The sequence below is a fragment of the Nothobranchius furzeri genome, chromosome 15 (genome assembly GCF_043380555.1).
Source record: "Nothobranchius furzeri strain GRZ-AD chromosome 15, NfurGRZ-RIMD1, whole genome shotgun sequence".
NCBI lineage: Eukaryota > Metazoa > Chordata > Actinopteri > Cyprinodontiformes > Nothobranchiidae > Nothobranchius > Nothobranchius furzeri.
Genome location: NC_091755.1, coordinates 49958939 through 49981857, shown reverse-complemented (window position 1 = coordinate 49981857; position 22919 = coordinate 49958939). Strand labels below are relative to the sequence as shown.

Here is a 22919-nt window from a genome sequence, read left to right as displayed (position 1 = left end):
CGTTGACTTTTATTTTGAAAGTTTGTAGGCATTTTAAATTGCTTTTGTGTATAACTTCCTGTCTAGCTCAATCTGAACTGTGGAGTTTGACGCATTACGGAACTACGAAAACGTAGCGCATAAAACACGTGAACTAGCGACGTATCACTATGATTCTGGAACGCTTGCAAACGTAACACTTGTGGAAACCACAAACACCAACCGTGAAAGCAGTGACGAAGCGTAATTGCAGCGTTTTCCCAACCAGGAGCGGCTCTGATGCGAAACGAGAATAAAAGCGTTCCACACAGCTGATCCTGTGAAGTCACAAAATCACGGGAGATTTGCAACACCATGCGTGATTTCAGAAGTTCACCCACAATAATGAGCAAGGAGAAAGATAGCTGCATGTCTCAAAAAGGTCTGGGGTTTATTTTCTGTTGTGTTTACATCGGCCACAGGGGTTTTAACAGGAAAGTGACATGTTTATCTGCATGTGACTTATTTTGAAGAATATTTTAGCTTTTGTGTTTGACTTCTTGTCTGGCGCAATCTAAACTGCGGAACTTGATGTGTTTTGGAAGTGTAGCGCGTAAAAAATTGACTTGAAACGTAACGATAGCACCCTGTCTCTTCTGGGGTGCGTCGAAAACGTTACACTTTGCTGCAGGAGGAAAGGAACTCATCCAGTATTATGGCAGCTAATTGCTGCATAGCACGTTTTGCGGCTGTTTGGCGATGCTTTCACGTGCAGTGGAAGGAATAAGTAACAGTGGCTAATCACTGCATGTTATGTTTGGCGGACGTTTCACAACAAACATGGTGGAAAGGCCTGGCAAGATATTTGTAGAAAGTACTAAAAAATATTGAAATGCAGTCTTTTTTCAATCTATCAACTGAACATTTTCCAATTTTTTTTTTTTTTTTTTCACAAAACAGAAATAAATCCTACGATGGTCAAAGACCAATGTCTAAACCAGATTTACGAGTTTTACATGATGGAGTGGTGTACCCCAACCCTAACCTCCATGGACATCATTTTCACTTTAGAAGTGGGGGGGGGGGGGGGCATGGGGGCGGGGGGGGGGACCCTGTTTTCCGCTTGGTCCTAGAGCTCAACCAGTGTAAATTTAATATAGCGTAATATTGTTTTTAGATGGTAAAAAGTGCAGGGGTCAAAATTTGACTGTGGAGAAAGTGGGGGGGACATGTCCCTCCGTCTCCCCCAAAATTACGTCCATGCTACCCTCTAATTTCATAACAGGAAAAGAGATATAGTTTATAAAGGCGAGTTACAATGGGGTCTTTCAATCCTCTAAAAGCTCCACCAAGTATCAGCCAACTACAATTTTTTCCCCTCGTCTTTACTACTTTCAAGAACAAATACTCCCGTGGACTTTGACGGAAAAAAAGAGCCTCAGTTTCGAGTGTTAAACAGAGTTCGGGCCCAGATGTGTTAAATTAACTCCTTTTGCTGCATCCCAGAGTGCCCCCATGACTCCACAGGCTCATAAATCCAAACGATTTACACCCAAAACAGTCACTTCACAGTCGGCACCAGCCTGTTTTTGCTGTTAGCTGCTACCTCTTTCTTAGCTGCCACTTCTCTGCTTTTACACAATGATTCAGCAAATGGACGCCAAGAAACATTGTTCTTCAAAGTGTTGTGGCAAAGAGGCAGTAAGTGGTAGGAATAACACAAACAAGTCTGAATGAAGGAAGAGCAGAAAATAGGCTATAATTTCCTAGCTAATTCACCCATGTGTTATAAATCTTTTACTGACATAAGCCCCACGTGTTCCACATTTCTTTCTTATGTAACTTTCTGAGAAACACTCATTTTGCGATGGACAAAGAAGAAAAACATCTTGTCGAGTTCTTTAGATGTTACCTTTTAAATAGCACTTGAAATTACATTGTGTCACAAAACGTGTGCACGCCAGTGAGTGTTTCAATACATTTTACTTGGTCTTAAAAATGCATGCCAGACAGAGTCGGTCCTCTAATGACGTAGAAATCATTACTTGTTATGAGGTGTTGAAGAACATTGAAAGACAAAACGCAGATCAGCTCTGATGGAGGATCTTCGCTTGCCACGAGTGGACTCTTCAGCAGAGAAAGCTGAAGAAATAAAAATATCAACTTGTTTCTAATTTTGTTAGAGTATTGTTTTATATATCCATACTCTCTCCTGAAAGGCAAGATTCACTGAAAAACTGTATAACACTCCATCCATCCATCTTCTGAACCCGCTTTGTCCACGCAGGGTCACCGGGAGGGTGGGGGTGGGGGGTATCTCCAGCGGTCAACGGGCAATCAGGCGGGGTACACCCTGGACAGGTTCCCAGTCCATCGCAGGGCAACACAGAGACACACAGGACAAACAATCTTGCACACACACACTCACGGACAATTTGGACAGACCAATCAACCTAACAGTCATGTTTTTGGACTGTGGGAGGAAGCCGGAGTACCCGGAGAGAACCCACGCATGCACAGGGAGAACATGCAAACTCCATGCAGACAGATCCCAAGCCGGGAAGCGAACCCAGGACCTTCTTGCTACAAGGCAAAAGCTCTAACCACTGCGCCAATGCGCAGCCTTGTATAATACAAACATTTTTTAAATATGGTCGGTCATGCCGAGTTTCACAAGCATGCTGAACATCAACATATTCTTTTAATCCCGTCGCCTGAATCAGTGGCGTGTCCAGATATTTTAAACTGGGGTGGCCCAGATGAGGCACAACTTTGTGCATGGGTGGCACCAATGGTTGTGCTTTTTTTTTGTTTTACCCCCAAGCCTTTTTGTGGACAATGAAAAGCCTATTTAAAGGTAAATTAGTGTGGTAGCACCTGGGGTGGCCAATCAGATTCCAAGGGTGGCATGTGCTACCCCAGGCCACTCTCTGGACACGCCCCTGGCCTGAGTTAGCCGTCGATGGAAAATCGACAGGAAGACGTTTGGTTTCAAAAAAGCCACCTGTCACGTCCACGGTAAATTTGCATCCCTGGACTCATCCTTCTTGGTTTGCGACCATGGAGGGCTGTTGTTTATTTAGCATCCAGGAGAGAGAGCATGACACGTCTAATAGAAGATAACTATTAGCATCAGCAACTCCACAGCATGGACAAACTCCTTCAGGCTTGCGCATCTGAGGGCAGTTTCTCAAGGACTCAAGGGCACGAGTACCTTCTTGTGTACTTGACAAGTAGGTTTTTGGTAAGTACAGCAGAAAGTTAATTCGACATAGTACGGGAGGACAAGGATGGCATTTGGAACAGAACCGTATTCCGTTGCGTCCTGGCAATATGTGTTAAAACTTAACGTTTCTTTTAACCCTCCCACTGTATTTATGGGTGACCCCGTGAGGAAAGTTGACCATTGAGCAGGATTGATGGTTTATCCCTTGAGGTCCACGTGGCAGGGGTGAGGTGGTGCTCACTCCTCAAGTCTGGGAACTTTAAGCAAACTTGCCATGCTATGTACTAATAATTGGAACAGCACTTGGGCCAACGTTGATGACGTTTCACTGAACGTAAGTACACAAGTTCAGACAAGTACGCATGCTGAAAACAGCCGAGGAGATAGAACATCAGTGCTGCATTTTCCACCCAAGAAAGAAGAGCAAACGAAGGCAAGAGTTGTGTTGATGTTTGCCATTCAGAGGCGAGATGTTCACAAATTCATAATTAAGACTCCAAATCCATTGCGCCCCAGGGCAGCTGTGACTACATTGCAGCTCATCCCCACCAGCATGTGAATGTGTGTGTGAATGGGTGGATGGCTGAAGTTGTTGTGAAGCGCCTTGAGGGCTATAGAAATACAGACCATTTACCATTTCTGAAACAGGAGTGCTAGAGCTTGTTTTTCCCACAAAACTCAATAAGGTGTTCATTAGACAGCTGATTTACTAAAAGAATGTGTGCATGCCCACTTGAAATCACAATTCAGAGCTGACAGTGAGGCGTGTTTTTAGTATTTCATATGAGAGAGACCAACGTTGCCAGCCTATGCAGTGCTAATGATAAATGACTCACACTAGTATAGCATCTTTCTGAGTCAGAGAACTCCAAAGCGCTTTACACTACAGTGCATCATTCATTCATTCAACACGCTGGTGGTGATGAGCTACGATGGAGTCACAGCTACCATGGGGCGCACTAACAGAGGCGAAGCTTTCCAAGCACTGGCGCCAGCAGTCCCTCTGACCACCACCCGAGGGCAAGGTGGGTTAGGTGTAAACAGCAGCATTTTCTGGCAGGAGCCGGGATCGAACCTGCAACTTTTGACACTGGACAACCTGCTCTACCTCCAGAGCTACTGCTGCCCATATTAACCCCTTAAAGTCTGAATGTAAAATAAAAACAAATTACTTATGATTTAATGTACTTAAATAACAACTTACAGTACTAAAGAAATAAAATTGGCCCTTGCCATCTGTAGATCCTCCACTACAGGGCAGAAGACATGTAAAGGTCTGGATATGACACATTTCTGATGAATACACAAACCCTAATACTCCATCTGGCTCATTAAAGTGACTTAAAATTTCCTCAAATCCACCAATTAGCTAAATGTTATCTTGAAAATGACAGAAAAATCTAAATTAAATTTCATGATTTTATTGTAAATGTGTTTTACATAGTAGAACAAAGCAAAAATATAAGAATTTCAGCAAATTCTTATTTGTGAAGTGTTTACAGGCCACAGTTTTAAAATGTTTCAGTATACATTCTGCTGGTTTATGGTTTCCACGTGTCAAAATGTGTTTAGCCTGTTGCATAAATGAATTTGTAGTGCATCGTTTTGTAAGGTTATGTATTATGAAACATTTTAGTAGCATTCAAGTGTTCTGTAAACATTCATTTTTTCCATATTTTACAGGTGAAATACTTTGCTATGTACACTTTCTTTACAATTTCAAAAGTCTTTCACAATCACAGATTTCTCTATAAGAATAATTCATTTCTCCTTTATGATGCATGTACAATATTTACATACATTCCTGGGCTCACATATGATACACATTCAGAAAAGTTTGTCTTCTGTTTGCGTGGAAGGAATGCCTGAAAAAGTACAATCTCTTCATACAGCATCCAGGGTGACTTCCTTAATACTCAGAATGGCTTTTAAAAAGAAAAATCACAGAGAAAATAAACATTTCCATAAAAATGTCACGTGAATGTTCACAACAATCTTTCATTTATGGCACATAAACAGACGTTTGTCTCAGAACTACGTCTCGGCTGTGCAGCAGCTGCTGTCTCTCCCATGACTCATTTGGCTGAATTTTATCTGAAGATACAGAGTTAAAGTTAAAGTCCCATCAGTTGTCACACACACTTATGTGTGTGCGAAATTTGTTCTCCGCATTTGACCCATCCCCTGGGGGAGCGGTGAGCTGTATTTGGTTTTTTGACCCCCCAATCCAACCCCTTAATGCTGAGTGTCAAGCAGGGAGGCAATGGGTCCCATTTTTTCAAGGTCTTTGGTACGACCCGACCAGGAATCAAACCCTGATCTCCCAGTCTCGGGGGGACACTCTACCACTAGGCCACTGAGCTGGTTGAGTGATAAAAAATGACCCAAAAGGTGAACGTGAGGTGGCAAAAAGCTTCAATGTCAATTTTCCCTTGCAGCACAAGACAAAGGCAGTTGTGATGCATTCAAAATTGAGGACAGATGATAGCAATTTTTGATTGTATTTTAAACGTTTTCTGACGTAACAAGAAAGATTCAGCTAAAAACAAAAAAATCATCATTCTGAATTGTATTTGAGGTTTTTTTTGACAGATTTTTAATTAAATTTCTAAATAAGGCAGCTTTATCTACCTTTTAACAAGTGGACACAGTCCTCTTATAAATTTGCATTAACAACTTTCACTTATTTTTCTCCAGAAGCCTTTCCTTTTCAGTTACTCACATTAGTGCATTCGTTTTGACAAGCTGGGATGATTTATTTTTGAAATTTCAGCAGAAACTTCCACTCATTTGTGACATTTAAAGAGCAAGTCACCCCCAAATCAACTTTTTTTCTGGTAAACTATATAAATCCGTGTCTAATCGTGCTGCAGACACGTGTAGTCAATAGTTTTGCACTTTAGTGCATTTTAGTTAAAATTATTTTCTGCCTAAAACTGTCAGTGTTGTGCCGTTGTCAGGTAAAAACTCTGCACCTGCATTTGAATTTAAATCTGCCATCGCTATTGGCTAAGAGGTACCCTAGAACGTTAGCTGGTACCATATGATGTCACAATGTCGTTGTGAGCCTGTGTGTGTGTATTTGTTAGAGGCTCCCCCCTCTCGGTCTGCTAGACAACAGCATTTGTTGCATTTTTCAAACAGGAAGTGGAAGTTGGGCAAGAATCTGGTAGTGGTGACTTGCTCTTTAACTAATTAAAATTCAACATAAACACCAATTCCAGCTTCTAGTTGGGCTTCACAACAGGTTCACAATCTTTAAAACACTGGCAGCAGCAAAAAGAAGTAAATTAATTTACAGGAAGTAAGAAATCATGTGGCAAGGCAATGTTACAAACTCACATACAAGAAAGTTTTCAACCTCAGCTTTAAAGCTGCTTTAGCAAATCTACAGAACAAGCTAGGTTTTGAACGCAAACACGATAAATGAACACTCGCCCTACCTGTTGGGTATTTTTATAAATGTACCTTTTTGAGACCTAAAAGATGCCCATTACACATCATGAATCTCTGTGTTGGCTGTTCATAAAAAGGTTGAGCAAGGATGTTAATTGAGAAAACTCTGTACCTCTGTAACTTGAGAAGGCCCGCCTTCTCCCCCACCCTTTGCTTGAATAAAACCACTGAAGACTCTGAGGACGGGGGGAGTCGCCTAGCAGATAGCTCTGGAGAGAGTTATGTGTCATTTCGGTGATCTCCCCCTCATTTGGCTAATTCAGTGTAAAATGTCTTCCTTGTTGTCATGTGTGTTTATTTCAGGTTCCAGGGTTATGGAGGTTAAATATTATCTACCAGATAATTGAAGAATGCAGGTATACAGAGCAGGTGAGGAGAAAGCTTTGAGGCTGGAGCAGAGTGGGGGCTGGTTGAGCCACACATGGATATGGGGCCTGGTTGAGCCACACACATGGACATTACAAATAATCAATATACTCTCTCTCTCTCTCTCTCTCTCTCTCTCTCTCTCTCTCTCTCTCTCTCTCTCTCTCTCTCTCTCTCTCTCTCTCTCTCTCTCTCTCTCTCTTCGGGTGTGTCGTCCTTTAAGGTAATATGGGATAAAATCAAATTACCTATCACTACCCCTCGGGTATCTTCCCGAGACACTTCTGCTGAAACTGGAAAGCCGCATTTCCAGAGGAATCAATTGCTTAACACCGGTCGCTGTTTTCTAGCTCCAAATGTCTTTTGTTGTCTGTGAGTGATGGTGATTTTCTTTTTGGGACTCTGGTAGTTTGTCCAAAAGCCGAAGTGGTAGCAGCCGGCTGTTTCTCCTTCTCTGGTATTATTGAGCGGAGAATCTCTCACACCAGTGGTGTTCTGTTGCTAAATACGTGAGTGTGTGATGAGTGGAGGGCCCAGGGACGTGTGGTGGTTTGGCTAATGCAAAATGGATGGTCCAATAGATGGGGTGTTTCGCAATGCTAAGGAACCTCGTCTTGATGTCTTGGCCCCGCCCCAGTTGCCTAGGAGACACATCATCGGGAGCCGCCAAGACGTGTTCCAAAGTTCATGTTCTACCGAGGCGTGTGTTCTCCATTTGTTAGCCGTTTAGCTAGCTGAGCAAGGATACACAGGAGTTATCCTCAATACACCGCAGTATTTTCAAAAAGACGGCGGATCAGAAGCCGGCAGCTACTTCGGGGACCATTTTCAAGTTTAAAACTAAGACTCAAAGGGACATTTTCAAAGCTAAAGGAATGTTGACATATTTATAACTGTGTTTTTAGAATTAAGCTAAATAAATAACCCTTCTTGCTAGCTTTGTACACATTTACCCTATAAGACTGTTTTTGGGGAATACATTTACGCCTGTTATTAATGAAATTTGGCTCACATCTCATTTAAATTACGATTGGCTCAAAAAAGTTTAAAAAAAGGATTTACAAGAGATTTCATATAAAAATTATTGATATGAAGCTTTTAAAGTGTGATTTATCAAACCAGGATGTGTAAAAAAATATTCTGAATAACAAAATCTTTCTAAAGAGATTGGCTAAAATATCTGAGAATAAAGTTGCAAAGTACAAAAAAAAAGCTTATTCCACCTGTGAGATTGCTGTGTCAACTAACAGTTTTCTGTTTTAGTTCTTTTTCTTTTACAGCCTTTTCCTCTTCAACCAATAAATTATCACAGTACTATAAATGTGCGTCGCACGCTTGAACATAAACACACACGAGCAAAACACAGCCCTTGTACAGAGTCTTTTTAAGGGTGTTTGGACTGTCACCCCTCCACCTGATGTCCTTGCCCTTGTCTTTCGTCACACACGTCCCCTCCCCCCCACTGTTTGACGTCACTGTGTCAGAGCGGGGTCAGAGGGGTCCGTTTGCAGAGCGTCCTGTCCTGCTGCTTCGTGGAAAGCGGTGGACTTTGAGGTGTTTCGACAGGTGATCGCTGCGGGCAAACTTCTTCTCGCAGACGATGCACTGGTATGGTTTCACTCCTGAGTGGGAACGACGGTGTCTGGACAGCTCATCAGACCTGGAGAACCTGTCGGGAAGAAACCCGGAGAAGGGATTAATCGTCTTTACCACTTTTTATTAAAAAAAAACTACATAGGCAACATGACTCACTGTTTAATACCCCCTCCATTTGAACAATCACTTAAAAACATATGACTCGAGCAAAAATATATATAATAGAGTTGTGCTTAAAGCTGCCGATTCTTTTTAGGTGGGTAACCGGAGAGCAGCGATGCTTTGCATGCATCTCCTCTGTAAAGTTGAAGTGCCACCCCATATTTAGCGCAACACATGAGCACTGTAAACCTGAGCCCATCTATTTCTGGACCTGATCTGCCGTGGTCACTATGGTCTCCGGCCAGCTTGACTTTCCCGACAGTGGAGGGTTAACCCTCTGTTGAAGTGATAATATTAATATGAAATTCATTTCATGGTGGCAGCTGCAGGATAAAGGCTTGGATTTATGTTTGACAGTTTACACTCTACAGACAGGGATTATGCAACAACTCTTAATTTAAATAATCCAGTAATAAAGGTAGAAGCAAACGAACATGACTCTGAGTTCATATTGAGATACTAAAGAGGACATTGGCTTCTTGGACTACATTTGTCAGGGATTGAAGCCGTAGATGTTGGACCCAAAAAGAGGTGAAGTGAGGTGGTAATCCCAGAGCAGCCAGGTACGGTTCCAAAAGTAAGAATATTTATTAAAGCTGAGCGCAGGGAGTATGTAAAAACACAAGACAAACACAAGTGTTCAGGGGAACAGGGAGCAGGTGTGTAGGGAGTGATTGCTGATGGGAAGCAGGTGAGACGAGTGGGGAAGCAAAACAGAAAACGAGGAAACTAGATCTGATAAAACCTGTAAAACACAAACTACTTAACATAAACTAGAGGGCTGGGAATTAAGCCTGAGAACTGAAGATTAATAAACGAATTAACCAAACAACTAGAGAACTAAAGACACTGGGGAGCTAGGGACTGAATCTAGGATAACCGAGAATAAATAATCCAGAAAAACAAACTACAGAACAAAGAACACTGAAGGGTAGAAGAAAACGACACACCTGATCTAAATAAACGATAACAGAGAACACTAAGATAAATCCTGGAGAAACTGAAGGCAGAGGTAAGTCTAATAATACTGGGGAGATGAACAATAATAAGAATGGGATGAATTACATATGATGAGAGTATAAAGGTGCCAGAAATGACTGGAGGGAACATGGAGGAAATGGGAGAGATGAAGGGAAAAACGGGAGACAAGGACACGGAACGTGACAATAGTATTTTATGCAATTCTAAATGTTCTTTATATTTTCATTGAAATTTATTTTACTGCAAAAGACCCAAGAACTATATATATATATATATATATATATATATATATATATATATATGTGTGTGTGTGTGTGTGTGTGTGTATATATCTTTATATAAAGGTTCTCTATAAATGTTCTCCCAGTGATGAGGAAAATCAATAAACTCTGTACAAAAGTTCCAAAGTTGCCATCCGTCCTGATGCTTGAAATGCTGCCGCCGCTACGAGCAGCACTTTGGTCAAAATCCTTCAAAACGTTTGTTCCCTTTTAAAATAAAAGCGTTTATTCCTAAACAAATTCAGCAATATTCAGTACAAACTTCATGAATCACTTTATGGTTTTAAAGAACAATACGGTATTCTGTCCTTTATCTGGTTAATGCAATGCCTCATTAAACTAAATATAAACGATTGGTCAAGTTTCAGTCGATCGCTTTCATTTCTGATGATGTCATCAATGTACTAAAAAAATGTCCTACATCAAAATGTTATCCTTATTAGAGATTCTTATAATAAAATTTTGCTACTCTTATTCAAAAATCCCTAGCAACTAATAACGCTAATGCCAATAATAAAAAGTAAAGGAAAAAAGTTTTTCTCTTGCATTTGTCTAAAAACCTTAACATGTTTTGGACCAAAACCAATCATTTGACCATCTGGTTGTTGGTCTCGCCAAACTGCTGAACTTCCCAGGGTCCTCCACTCATCACACACTTGTGTATTTGGCAACAGAACACCACTGGTGTGAGAGGTTCTCCGCTCAACAATATCGGAGAAGGAGAAACGGCCGGCTGCTACCACTTCTACTTCAGGGCAAATCACCAGAGTCCCAGAAAGAAAAACAGCATTTGAAGTAGCGGACAACAAAAGATGACTGGACGTGGAAAATGGTGACTGGTGTTTAGCACTATCTTGTTTCCCCTAGCAATGTGGGTTTCAGTTCCTGCAGAAGCATCTAGGCGAAGATACTTGAGGGGAGGGGTGAGTGTTCCATGACTGTGTTTGCGTTCAAAACTTAGCTTGTTCTGTAGTTTATCTAAAGCAGCTTTAACCAAAAATAAATAAATAAATAAATAATTGAAATGATAAAAGTCATAAGGAAAATCACACACTTCATCATTTAACAGTTTCTTGAATTACAGGAGTTTGTGTTATTTTTCATGATCTGGGCCCTAAATGGCGGTGCTTTTGGCCTTTGCAGTAAGCGGTTGTAGACATATATGTGCTCACATTGAACCCTGGGGCCATGCAGGATCAACTGCAAGCTGGGGCTTGATTGAAACCATGTCCAACTCTTCTAATGACAGTAAACTTTCAACATGCCATGGTTTCCCAACTAGAAAAAGGTTGAATGAGCTTTGCAAATGGAAAGTGTGAAAGAATCAGCCTCACCATGCGTGCCCTCAGTCTCGTTTTTCCTCTTTCTAGTATTATTTGTATTCAAAAATATCCCACAAGTTGGAGGTTTCTTTGCTCTATTTTCTGTATTTTAAAGTCAGTGAGTTTTAAATACAAAAGGAATTTTGTGGATGACCTTAGTGGTTTTTTTTTTTTCACATTGGCTTGTGGCTTACATCCTCCAGGCAGCTTGGTGTGGCAGCAGCACAACACATAGTATACATTTTAGTGTGGGCGGTCTGGGAAACATATGCAGGCTGTGTTCTGGCACGTTCCTAAACCCGTGAAAAGAGAATGGAAGGCGGGGCGCTCAGGTTAGCTACAAACCTGCAGAGTTACTCGCACTGATCTCAACTTTCAATCATCAGCCAGATTATTCGTTTTGCTTCTTGATTTTGGTCTAGGGTGAAATTTTAACAGAAAGTAAACCGTGACAGCTCCGTCATCATCTGAAATTGTGGTGCTCGATGAATCAGTTGACAAAGACAACGATCTTCAACCCTGATCACACATACGAGTACATGCACGCCACTGTGTTTTTACAGCAAGCCTTTGGCTTCAAGTTCGGTCGTTGTAAGAAATAAACCTCAGGGCCTGAGCTGAAAATACAGCAGGCTGGTGTGTTGTTGCCTGTACATGATCCCGATGTTACGTAAGAGTCATGATCACATCCAGCTCTGTACAATGACAAAATCCATACACAACAACAAGATGGAGAACTACAGGTCTTAAAACACATCAAAAGGGAGAAAAAGAAAAACACAGTTTTGACAGATACACATGTTGGATTCCAGCCAATGAAATACCACTTCTCTCGACTTCAGAGGAACCAACACATGGATCTCCTCTAAGGTTACAAAGGGTAAGAGGTTCCTCGCTCACTAGTTTATGTGCATTTCCTGTTCCAGATGGAAATGGGCAAAGAACATCATAGTACAATTAAATGCTGTAGTCACAAGGACTCTAGAAGCAACGCTTTTAGTGAACTGCAACTTGGTAACAGGAAACAGGAGTTCTGCATGTCTAAAATACATAAATGCTGAGCTGTGGTTCCCTCATGGAGGGGGCCATCGTCTTGAACACTGTTGCTAACCACTTAAACTTTCTTTCTCTCCTTATAATAACATTTTACTCACTTTGACATTGAATGTGCTACTACTAGTTTACCCGTTTAATTATAGATACACTAGGATAAATACAATAAAGTTTATCTCTCACCAAATAGAATATTTACTAAGAAATCACAATGTAACCATCGACACGTTACTTGGTATATATGTTGCGTGCGTGCGTGCGTGCGTGCGTGCGTGTGTGTGTGTGTGTGTGTGTGTGTGTGTGTGTGTGTGTGTGTGTGTGTGTGTGTGTGTGTGTGTGTGTGTGTGTGTGTGTGTATGTGTGTAAAGATTCATAGAAAGATTGAGCGCTAATCAGCTACCTGGAATGCTATAGTCTATTTGCTAGAGGTTAATGCCTTGCTTTCCGCTGAGCAATGCAGCAAAGCCTTTCTCAGAAAATCCAGGATGTTGGTTTGTGCTTAGCTGTCATGTGACATCATCAGATCAAGGTAAAGCACTGACAACTGAACCCAGAAAGTACAAAATATTTTGTTCCTACCCTCTCCTATGGTCCCGAGCTTTGGGTAATGACCAAAAGAACGAGATTGCGGATTCAAGTGGTCGAAATGAGTTTTCTCCACAGGGTGAAATAGGGTGAGAAGCTTGGTCATACGGGAGGGGCTCGGAGTAGACCCGCTTCTCCTCCACATCGAGAGGAGCCAGTTGAGGTGGCTCGGGCATCTGATTAAGAGGCTACATGAAGCTAGCGAAGCACTAAGCTAGCATTTCACAACAGCACGACTTCCACGTTCCAGAATCTCAGCACAGAAAATCCAGGTGCTTCAAGCGTCAGCTGACTGAATTTGCTGCCTAAGTCAGCAGCCACATGTGCACATGCATGACCAGTGATGGCTTGTTTAAAACAGCATTAACCGATCAGCTGATTGATTAATTTATATTATATAGTTTTTAGTTGTAACTAATTCCTCAAAAAGAGTGGATCTGCCTGCGGGAAATGTCAGTGTTCCGCTTTTCTTTGTTCTGGAAAACCCTCATCAACTTATCTCAAATCAAACTGAATGCTGAAAATAAATAAACAAATGCAGTGTAGACGTCATTTCCCTGCACAACACGGACAATTCCAAACAGTTGAAAGGAAATCTGACATTGAATGTTGTGAGAAAGTGTTTCAAATGTAGGAATTTTATACTGATTGTTCAAAGTGCATGGATCCACCGTCTCTGTTGACTGGAATTATTATTGTTTACTTAAACTTATCTTATTCACTTTTGTTGTCAGAGAACTTTCCCAAAAGTAAACACGCCACCATGTTAGCATCGCCTTAAAAAAATCTATGTTTCATTCAAGTTTTAATCGTTAACCCAAACTTTTTTTAATATTTAACTTCAATCATGTTGATTAACCCAACGTAACCCCTCCCATTTATTTGTGCACATAAACACACAAAAGACTCAACCTTGAGCGACGATAGTACATATGGAGGTGGATTTCACTGACCAGCAGTTCCAGAAACTGGTGTTTGGACTTTCCAGTTTACTTTAAAGGAGGAGTGAGGCCAAGAAAGCTCATACTGGAGGTACACCCGGTAGAAAAGTCACATTTCTTTTGATAGTAGTACTAATCCAGTGACTTTTCTTTCTGGGTTGTATGTTCTGTGGTTGTGGATGCTAAGCAAACAGCTGGACCAACTAACTGGGCAAAGTCTACATACAGATTACTTCAAAGGGTGTCCTACCTAATCTGCGACTTTATCGTGGTTCAAAAACACACAGATAGCAGCAACAGACTTGGCTTGTGGAAAAGAACAAATTGTGACCGTGCTGAACACGGTCCAGAGTGTAGCTCTCATCTAAACCCGTTCTTCTGAGTCATCTAAAGACTTCTGAGGCTACTGGTTCTCCCAAACATCAAAGACCCTGTTTGTCTGAGAAGTCCTAAGATCTGAAAACATGTTTGAGCTTCCAGAAAAGAGTAAAAAAGTACAAAAAAAAATCAAGAAAACAGTTTCCTGGAGTGTGTCCTTGTCTATAAAAACAACTCAATAAAAACACTTCCTGGCTTCTTATCAACAGCTGTCATAAGTCAGTGGATGCAGACTTGTTTGAAGCGGAAGCTGATAATCCTGATTGCTGTAATCTCTTAAGTGTAGGGAAACATGCTGACGGTGCATGTAGCAGAACTCTGCAGAACAATATCTTTGTAGATTTTAACTGACATTCCTGATTATTGGCCCAACAATCATTTTGACACTTCAACCTGATTCAACAACTCGGCTGTCCTCACCTCCAGCCACAGCCGGGCCACGTGCACGCGAAGGGCTTCTCCCCCGTGTGTCGTCTCAGGTGTGCTTTAAGGTGGCTGCTCTTCGTGTACATCTTGTTGCAGCCAGGAAAAGAGCACTTGTGCATTTTGATGAGGTCTGCCACTGTGCTCTTCTGGTACCGCTGACCTCCAGCAAGGACCCCCGCAGCAGAACCTCCTCCACCTAAACCACCTTCCTCGAGCCCAGTGGGTTTGGCCGCGATGGGCACTGGTGCGATCCGGACAAACTTGGAGGAAGCAGCACCTCCTGCTTTGTTCAAGCAAGCTGTTGCAGGAGAAAGCAACTGAGGCACCAAAGCAAAGGTTTGTCCCTGGATGTTGACCAGGAGCTGGGCTATTTTTATGTGTGATGGGCCTTCAGTTGGCTGGGAATGGGTTTTGGGGGACTGGTGGGTGACAGCGTCTGATATGGCACTGGGGTTTGGTTCTTGCTTGACCTGAATGGGCTGAATTTGAAGAATTACAGGCACACTGGGTGATATGGTGGCGTTTTCTGATAAAGCTGCCAATGATCCACAGTCTTCCTGTTTGATCCCATCAATATAACTACTGGCAGAAAGAGTTCCACTGCTCGCATCCTCTGTTGATGTTGTTGATGATGAACTAGCAATATCTGAAGCCTGTGGTGAATGTTTGGTCTCTGAGGAGGAGGAAAGTGAAGAAAGGACCACAGGCACAGTCTGATCCGAGTTCTGAGACACAGATTCAAGTTCTCCGGCTGGTGTCCTTAAATCATCTGCTTCAGCATCATCTGACATCGACAGAGGAGGAGACATTGCCTCGTCGCTCCCATTCTCATCTCTGTCCATTGCCACCACCATGTTCTCCTCCAAGAATTCCTCAATCTCCTCCAGAGTCGGCTGAAAGAGGAGTGCTTCAGGGTCCTGCAGCTCATCGAGGAAGACTGGGAACTCAAAACAGTCCTCTTTGACCTGCTGTGGAAGGACACTGAGCCGCTGTTTGGACTCCCATGCCAGGCCCATGGGCACAAAGGGGGCTGTGGGAGATGAGGAGGATGGGGAGGAGAGACAAACAGAAGAACAGAGAGGAGAAGAGATGGAACTGTTGCCACTACTGGAGGTTAACGAGGTGGTGATGGAGGACTGTGAGAGCAGGAGGTCCAACAGGCTCTCTTGACTCTCTCCTCCTGATGAATTTGAGCACCCGCTGCTCCAGCTGCTCCTGCTTTCATAGCTGGAGCAGTGGGCGTTCTGTGATACCGGTGATGAAGACTCTGGGCTGGAGCAAAGGGAGGAGCGAGGGCTGGAGGAGTCACTGAGGTCATCCTCGGAGAGGCAACGTGAGGAGGAGAGCGCCAGCCCTTGGTAAGGAAGATGCTGGTAGGTGCAGGTGTCAGTTACCATGACGTCCTGCGAAATGCCACCTTTGGTGCAGCAAGTGATGCCGCCGTAGTCAGATCCTGGAGAACAGGAATAATACAGGAAGGTCTCCTCGCCAAGCGGCAGGTGATCCACCATTCCTGTGCGGATTGATGGTTCTGCTGAGCTCTACGGGACTATCTCCTTTTTTCCTGTGAAGAAGAAATTATTTAGTTACAAAATCATACTTTGATTAAAGCATTTTGGTGAAAAGACAACTAGTGCTCATTCTTTCATAGATGAGAGCGGCAGGCTGGTGAAGTCTGACCTGTTGGGTAGACGTTGACCACAGACGTTTCAGTTGGGTATATTGTCCAAAGTACTCTGACTTTGGTCATTCTAACACTAAATGAGGGATTAATATATCACTTAGTAGCCCCTTGGGTCTCCATGACGACGGAGTACAGCAGAGTGACATTTGAAATACACATTTAGGTTTAAAATTGACTACCTGCTGCTTGTTCAAGAGATCTGCAAAGGAATGGCACTTCAAAAGTCAACCACATGTTAGGGTGGGGGAATGTGTGTGTGTGTGTGCGTGTGCGTGTGCGTGTGTGTGTGTGTGTGCGTGTGTGTGTGTGTGTGTGTGTGTGTGTGTGTGTGTGTGTGTGTGTGTGTGTAGACTTGCAGCTGCTGGTTCAGACTTCACGCTGACCACGTGGAATTAAGAGTTCCTTTAGTTCTATCACCTTTAAAATTGAAGCCACATGGTTGTTTAACATCATGTTTGTCTCCTTTTATAGTCATAACTCAGCCAAATCTGGGTTATAACGGTTTTATAATTCATTCTGAGATTATCATAAAAACACAATCTGACTTTTTTTATTGCAAAGAGGGACGTTTTTATTCTCTATCCTGGATTAAATACATGTCAGCAGGATGATGAGTGAAGGATTTATTTTCTATTTTTATGCACCACGCAGCTCACAAACAGTTCACTTGCATGCGGATTAAAAACACGTCAGAAGGCTTTGGTGTTTAAAACGCGACCCTTTAAAACTTAAACTAACGCGTTTGGATTTAAAACCACTGAGCGCCCTCTTCTGTAAGTTTCTCCAAACGTCAGTCCGCTTGCAAATCAAGACATCTGCAGAATAAAGAGATGTTTTTGTTTGTATGTTTATTTTACTGGCTATAATTTTGCACACAATCACAAATAAAATGTATTTGTTCAGTAATTTGAGCCGTGCAGTCGGAATCTGACTGACACGGAGACAAGATAGGAGCTGTCTGCGGCTGCGGAGAGACCTCATGGAAAGAAAAAAAGAGTTTGAGAATAACTTGGCTGCCTGAAGTCATTTGACCTGTAGTAACCTCGCGGCCGTGCAACATCAGGAACACGTTTGACAGCATGATGCTCTCTGCTCCGAACAGCGCAGCATGGCTGAAGTTTATTATTAGTAGTGATGGCACATCTAACGCTGCATGTCCAAGTCTGACCTCTTGGTTTAACGTTAAAATGTCACATAAACGAGCAGGATTTAACCTCTTCATGCACCAAACGCAACGGCGTGCAGCCGGCAGGAGGTCACGCGTTTTCTGTCCTGTCGCTCAGCAGACGCGCTGCGCTCCAGGATGAGACGCGTAGAATCAGAGTTTGTGCTCACGGAAAACCACTCAACCAGTGAAAGGAGAAAGCCGAAGCCTCATCGTGTTAAAAAGTTCTCACCCTTAAATGCGAGGAAACAAAACTCCTCTCCTTTACGCTGCGCGATCCAATCCGGGACGAGGTGTCGGTGCGTAATGGTGCGCGCTGGCAGTAAAACTCCTGCACAGGAGCTTTGCGCTTTGCATTTCCATCTCTCTCTCTCTCTCTCTCTCTCTCTCTCTCTCTCTCTCTCTCTCTCTCTCTCTCTCTCTCTCTGGTGGATCGCTTAACCGTCACATGATCGCAGCTCGGTCCGCGGAACGCAACAAATCAGAGGGTTGGCTCGTGAAGGCTCGTCTGCTCGGTGCGTCGCTATTGGCTCTGTTTGGGATTTGACGTGAGTAAAAGAAAGAGAGAGAGGGAGGTGTGTGTGTGTGTGTGTGTGTGTGTGTGTGTGTGTGTGTGTGTGTGTGTGTGTGTGTGTGTGTGTGTGTGTGTGAGAGCGAGGGGTCATATATCACTGTCATGCCCTTACTCTAACTCTAAGTCAGGTGTCAGGTCATGCTCCAGCCCACATGCTGCACCACTTCCTAATTTCTCCAGTTGACTGATTGCTGTAAACAAAACAAACACTATGAACTGTTTTCTGTGTCTTTCATACTTGGGGTTCTGATGTTGAGGACAAGGGACAGGACAGAAACAACCTCCCTCCTTTTTTTTCTGAATCAGTGACTCAGTAAAAGTGTGAGTCAGTGAGTCCACTTGCATTCCAACACAAGTGTTGCCGTCACTACAGCTGAGCAGAACCTGGTAAAAACACCATACATCGGACAAGCGAACATCTCCCGTCTGGATGCATTTACTGCTGGATTAACTTTCACAGTTTGGATAAGTGACCCTTTTAAGACTGCTTTCAGAATGTTTTGCTGTATGTGCCCCACAGAGTCATGATGTTGTGTAAAATGATATTTAAAGTCTCACTGAGAGGTGAATAACGAGCTCTCGCTCTCCCAAAAGTTCAAAACTTTGACTTATCCTAGCTCCTTAAAGATCTAGGCAGCTGTGGTACTGCTGAAAACCCTACTGCTGACACAAAATCAGAAACGTACAACCACAATGATTTTACTGTATTTTACCCAAGTCATTTAGGTTCATGTAAGGTTTAAAGGTGGTAACACTTGCATTGTAAGACGTACTCTGGGGGAAAAAAGCACAAGTGCATTTGTTTCAGGAACTAGAAGTCAGCCACATCAGAGACGTGCTTCAGACAACCGGATCTGGAGTCTCATTTCATGATATTTGGACATCTCTCCTCTGATTGTTTAACAGCAACGTGACTCTACCACTGACTGTTTGCATTGCCACTAATAACACAAGCCTGAAGAAGTTCTGCTGTGTGGTGGAGTTGCTAATGCTAATGGTTAGCTTTTACCAGCTAAAACGTTCTCTGCTGTTTTCTGGACAACAGCCTTTCCCGTCGTGAGTCAAGATGGGTGAGTCCATGAACGTTAAATGACAGTGTGACGTAGATCCGTGTGGCTTTTCTAATCCTAGAAATTCACTGTCTATTTTCTATCAGAAGCTAATGCAGGAGCTAGGTGTAGGAGACTATTTTTTGTTCCGCCTAATTGAAAAACTCAGAGTGACCCATCATATTCAGATATAATAATAAAAATGGGTTTTCAGTGTTCCACACCTTTTAAAGGACCAAAGCTAGTAAACAGGAGTGATGCAGAATTTATTTTTTGTACCCCTAAGATGCCACGGCATCTTTTCATATCAAGTGAAGCAGGCTAGAGGGTAACATTGAGCTAACAATGCTAACGGTGAATTAGAAGCTAATGGTCGGCTGCATGTGTGAAGTGCATAATGAGTGAATCGTGGCATTTTACTTCCTTCAATGAGTTGTTCAGAACTATAACAGCAAGACGACAAACTCCTGTGATGCCAGAGGTATAATACCGTAATGAGTGTAGTAAGTGCTCCCTAAAGTTAAACGCCCAAGAGTGCTAACACCAGATATAACACTGCATTTATTTGTGAACTTACTGTGAATGACTCATCTTCACTTGCCATCTAGAGTCTTCTGGTGCTGATCCGTTACTGGCAACAGAAAGTGAGAACGTAACGTTTTGTAAAAATGGCCTGCAGTAACCACATTTGACCACAGGATGTCATTCTTACTTTATTCTAACATAATACACCTTTAACCATTTTTAGATGTTCATGTTATGAAGATTTTCTGGTTAAAATCCACGAAACATCCTACTTTTATTCGGCGGCATCTTTTAAACTTAAAAACCTACCCGTGTGCGTGTTCTCCAAGCCCTAGATGGGTTTCATGGATCAAAGTGATTTATTTCCCCCCGGTAAAGTCATTGTGCCAAAAGTGAAATGGAGAAAACGTGTTTCTTCTCAGTTAACGAAGCTGGCAGTTTCACTGAGGAAGCTCTGTTTGGGAGGTATGTTAAATACTGTCGAATCTGAGAGAGGCAAACGCCAAGATCAATTCTGTTTTGTAATTTTAGGGAAAACAATTTGCATCTGTCCAAAAAAGCTTCTGGGGCTCTTCCTTCACCCACGGCGCAGTAACTCCTAATGTAATCAACTCAAAAACAATGAAAACCATGCAAATGCATGAATTTTGATTATTTGGGTGGTAAATGGATCTTTGGTCTATCTTACTGGAAACTCAAGATCTGTTTTTTGTTACCTGGCCTTTTCTGTCATCTGGGGTTGAGTGTTTATGTTGTAACCAGCTTAAACAGCACCAGCTGACCAGTAGATCCCCGTAGCCTTAAACCCTGCATGTAAACAGGAAGCTGTAAAGGTTCACTAGATGATCAGAGCAAGTCTCTTCCCTCTCGTGATGGTGACCTCCGACTTACCGTAACAAACGTAAACGTATACAGTAAATCCGTGTTGGTAGCAGTAAAAGCATCCAGTCTCCTACTGAACTGATCCAGCTGGTCTTTTCACCTGTTACGAGAGCTTTTTTCCCAGTGAAATGGTGTGTTTTTCAGTGAGATCAACCTTTTGCCTAAAGTTGCTGTTTTTCTTAAGTAGCCAGTGCACACAGCCATCTATTCTGGGACCTTCCCCTGAGACGGTCACAACACAAACACAAATGCTTGTTTTCAGAAAGTGTTTTTGGGAGCAAAGCTTCCCTGTGAGAATTATGCAAAGGGTTTATGACAAAACTAGAAAGAACTTTAACCCCCCATTCAGCCCGTACCACTACCACAAACTCCCACCCTCCTCCCTCTAATGCACTTCCTAGACAGCTTAGTTGGCATTTAGTTACACTGACAAGTCTCATCCTATTTGATGGATTAGGGGTCTTTGCAGTTTGGATAGGCTATGCCCACAACACAAAGCTAGCTTTGTATCTGCATGTTTGTCTGTGTGGCTAACATCTATAACGACAGATTCAGGGCCTCTCATTTGTGCATGAGTGCAGACATATTAATATTATTTACTCCCAGTTGGCTAAAATTGTCATTTAAATTTATATGACCTGAGGTTTACATTTTCTTGCTTGTGTGGCTTTTGGTTACTGAGTAAATGAATCTTTTACCAGTAAAACCTTCGTTGTTTTATCCTTCGCGAGTCATGAGACTCGCAGAATGTCCAGGAGAGAAGGAGACACAAAGGGGAAAGGACAAAGAAGACAGGCTGTGGATCTATCTGGCACAGTTTGGATAGTCCCAGTGCATTTTGGAACATTCTTTGATGTTTTCCTCTCGTCAAGGATAGGCATTAGCAGCATCTCAGGCTAGCGTTAGCAGTAGCTGTGTGACCGACCTTAAACTTTTTTTAAGTGTTGGTTTTTGATGCTGTCTTACTGTCCAGGTTTGTATACAGTGCCTGACCCCAGTTTCACACTGCAAGCATCAGCAGAAAGGAACAGCAGCGGGGCGGCTCACTCGCAAACTTCAAAGAGGTCCTTTTCACACCGGGAGAGTCTTGGCCGCGGCACGGCCTCCTCGCTGTACTCACGAGATTCTGCAATCCCTCGAGTTTTCCGACACCTTCCTCATGGAGAGATCACAACCCCCGCAAGGAATCACACCATTGCACTTCTCGAAAGAAACTGGTGGTAAACAAAGCCGTTCGGTCACACGTGCTGACGTAAGTTATATATAACATTGCAACGTTGCATTTTATTTTGACAATAACTGGGTATTTGACACTGAAACCGTGTGTGGTTTCCTGTCTCACACTGTTAACTGCGGAAATTGACGTGTCCCAGGAGCGGCTTGTGGAAAAAATAGAACTCGATCCTATCTTTAGCGGCGTGGCGCGTCATGCCGCTTCTGGGGCGTGCCTGAAAATTGCCGCGTCGCGGCTCATTTGAAACACTCCATAGATTATAATTGGATTCTATTTGAAGCGGTGCCGCTTCGATGCCTTTCCGTTCCGCTGATGCTTGCAGTGTGAAACTGGGGTTTGTCACTTCTGGACCATGGGTCCCCAGAAGAACGAAAAAATGAATGTAAGTCAACAGGGCTAAAAATCTAATTCCGCTTGTTTTGTGCCATGGATTCCACATTTGATGTCTTGAATATTTTTTAAACGGGGAAACAATATTTTTGGTATTGTGTGAAAATAGGTCCAGGACTACCTTCACCAAAGTGATGTCATCAAACCAGACACAGAGAAAACTGAGGGAAAAGGGCTGTAAGTTCAGCAAACTTCCCACAGGAGGAAAGAATCACCATAAATCTGGTCATGTGGTAAGTAGCAGCTACCCTAGGGGGGAGGAGATTATGTGGTGACGTCACACATGCAACGTGCTGATTTCTGGTATGTAGTCATGCTAATTACAAACTTTTACAAGCTGATAAAAAGTACGTGACTGACATGGTCGAAACACCTGTCATTACTTTTACTTAAATTGCAGTACAACATATGTGCAATCCAGGGCGTAAGGCTAAGCGGATTAGATAATAGTGTTTTTAGCCACGTTGACTTGCATTCATTTTTTCGCTCTTCCGGGGACCCATGAGCCGACCGGAAAGGGAGGAGACTTCGGCTCCCTATCATACTTTTGGAGATTCACCAGGAACACAGAATAGATGTTTCATGGAGCTTATGAAAGGGGAAACTCGTTTTACATCTAGCTACATTAGCAATGGTCTGTAGGAATGAATGCCCTGTAAGTCGTCCTCTGGGAAAAAACTGCCTT

At 42.8% G+C, this 22919-nt stretch overlaps 1 protein-coding gene across 1 annotated transcript; it reads right to left on the bottom strand.

Moving 5' to 3' along the window:
- Positions 1 to 8270: 8270 nt before the first annotated feature.
- Positions 8271 to 17942, bottom strand: klf15 (Kruppel like factor 15). Its single transcript, XM_015968601.3, has 3 exons — positions 17813 to 17942; positions 14726 to 16295; positions 8271 to 8675 (listed from the first exon to the last, which is right to left on the bottom strand). The coding sequence occupies exons 2-3, from the start codon at positions 16240 to 16242 to the stop codon at positions 8498 to 8500; spliced, it is 1695 nt and encodes a 564-aa protein (XP_015824087.3). The 5' UTR covers positions 16243 to 16295; positions 17813 to 17942; the 3' UTR covers positions 8271 to 8497.
- Positions 17943 to 22919: the final 4977 nt, after the last annotated feature.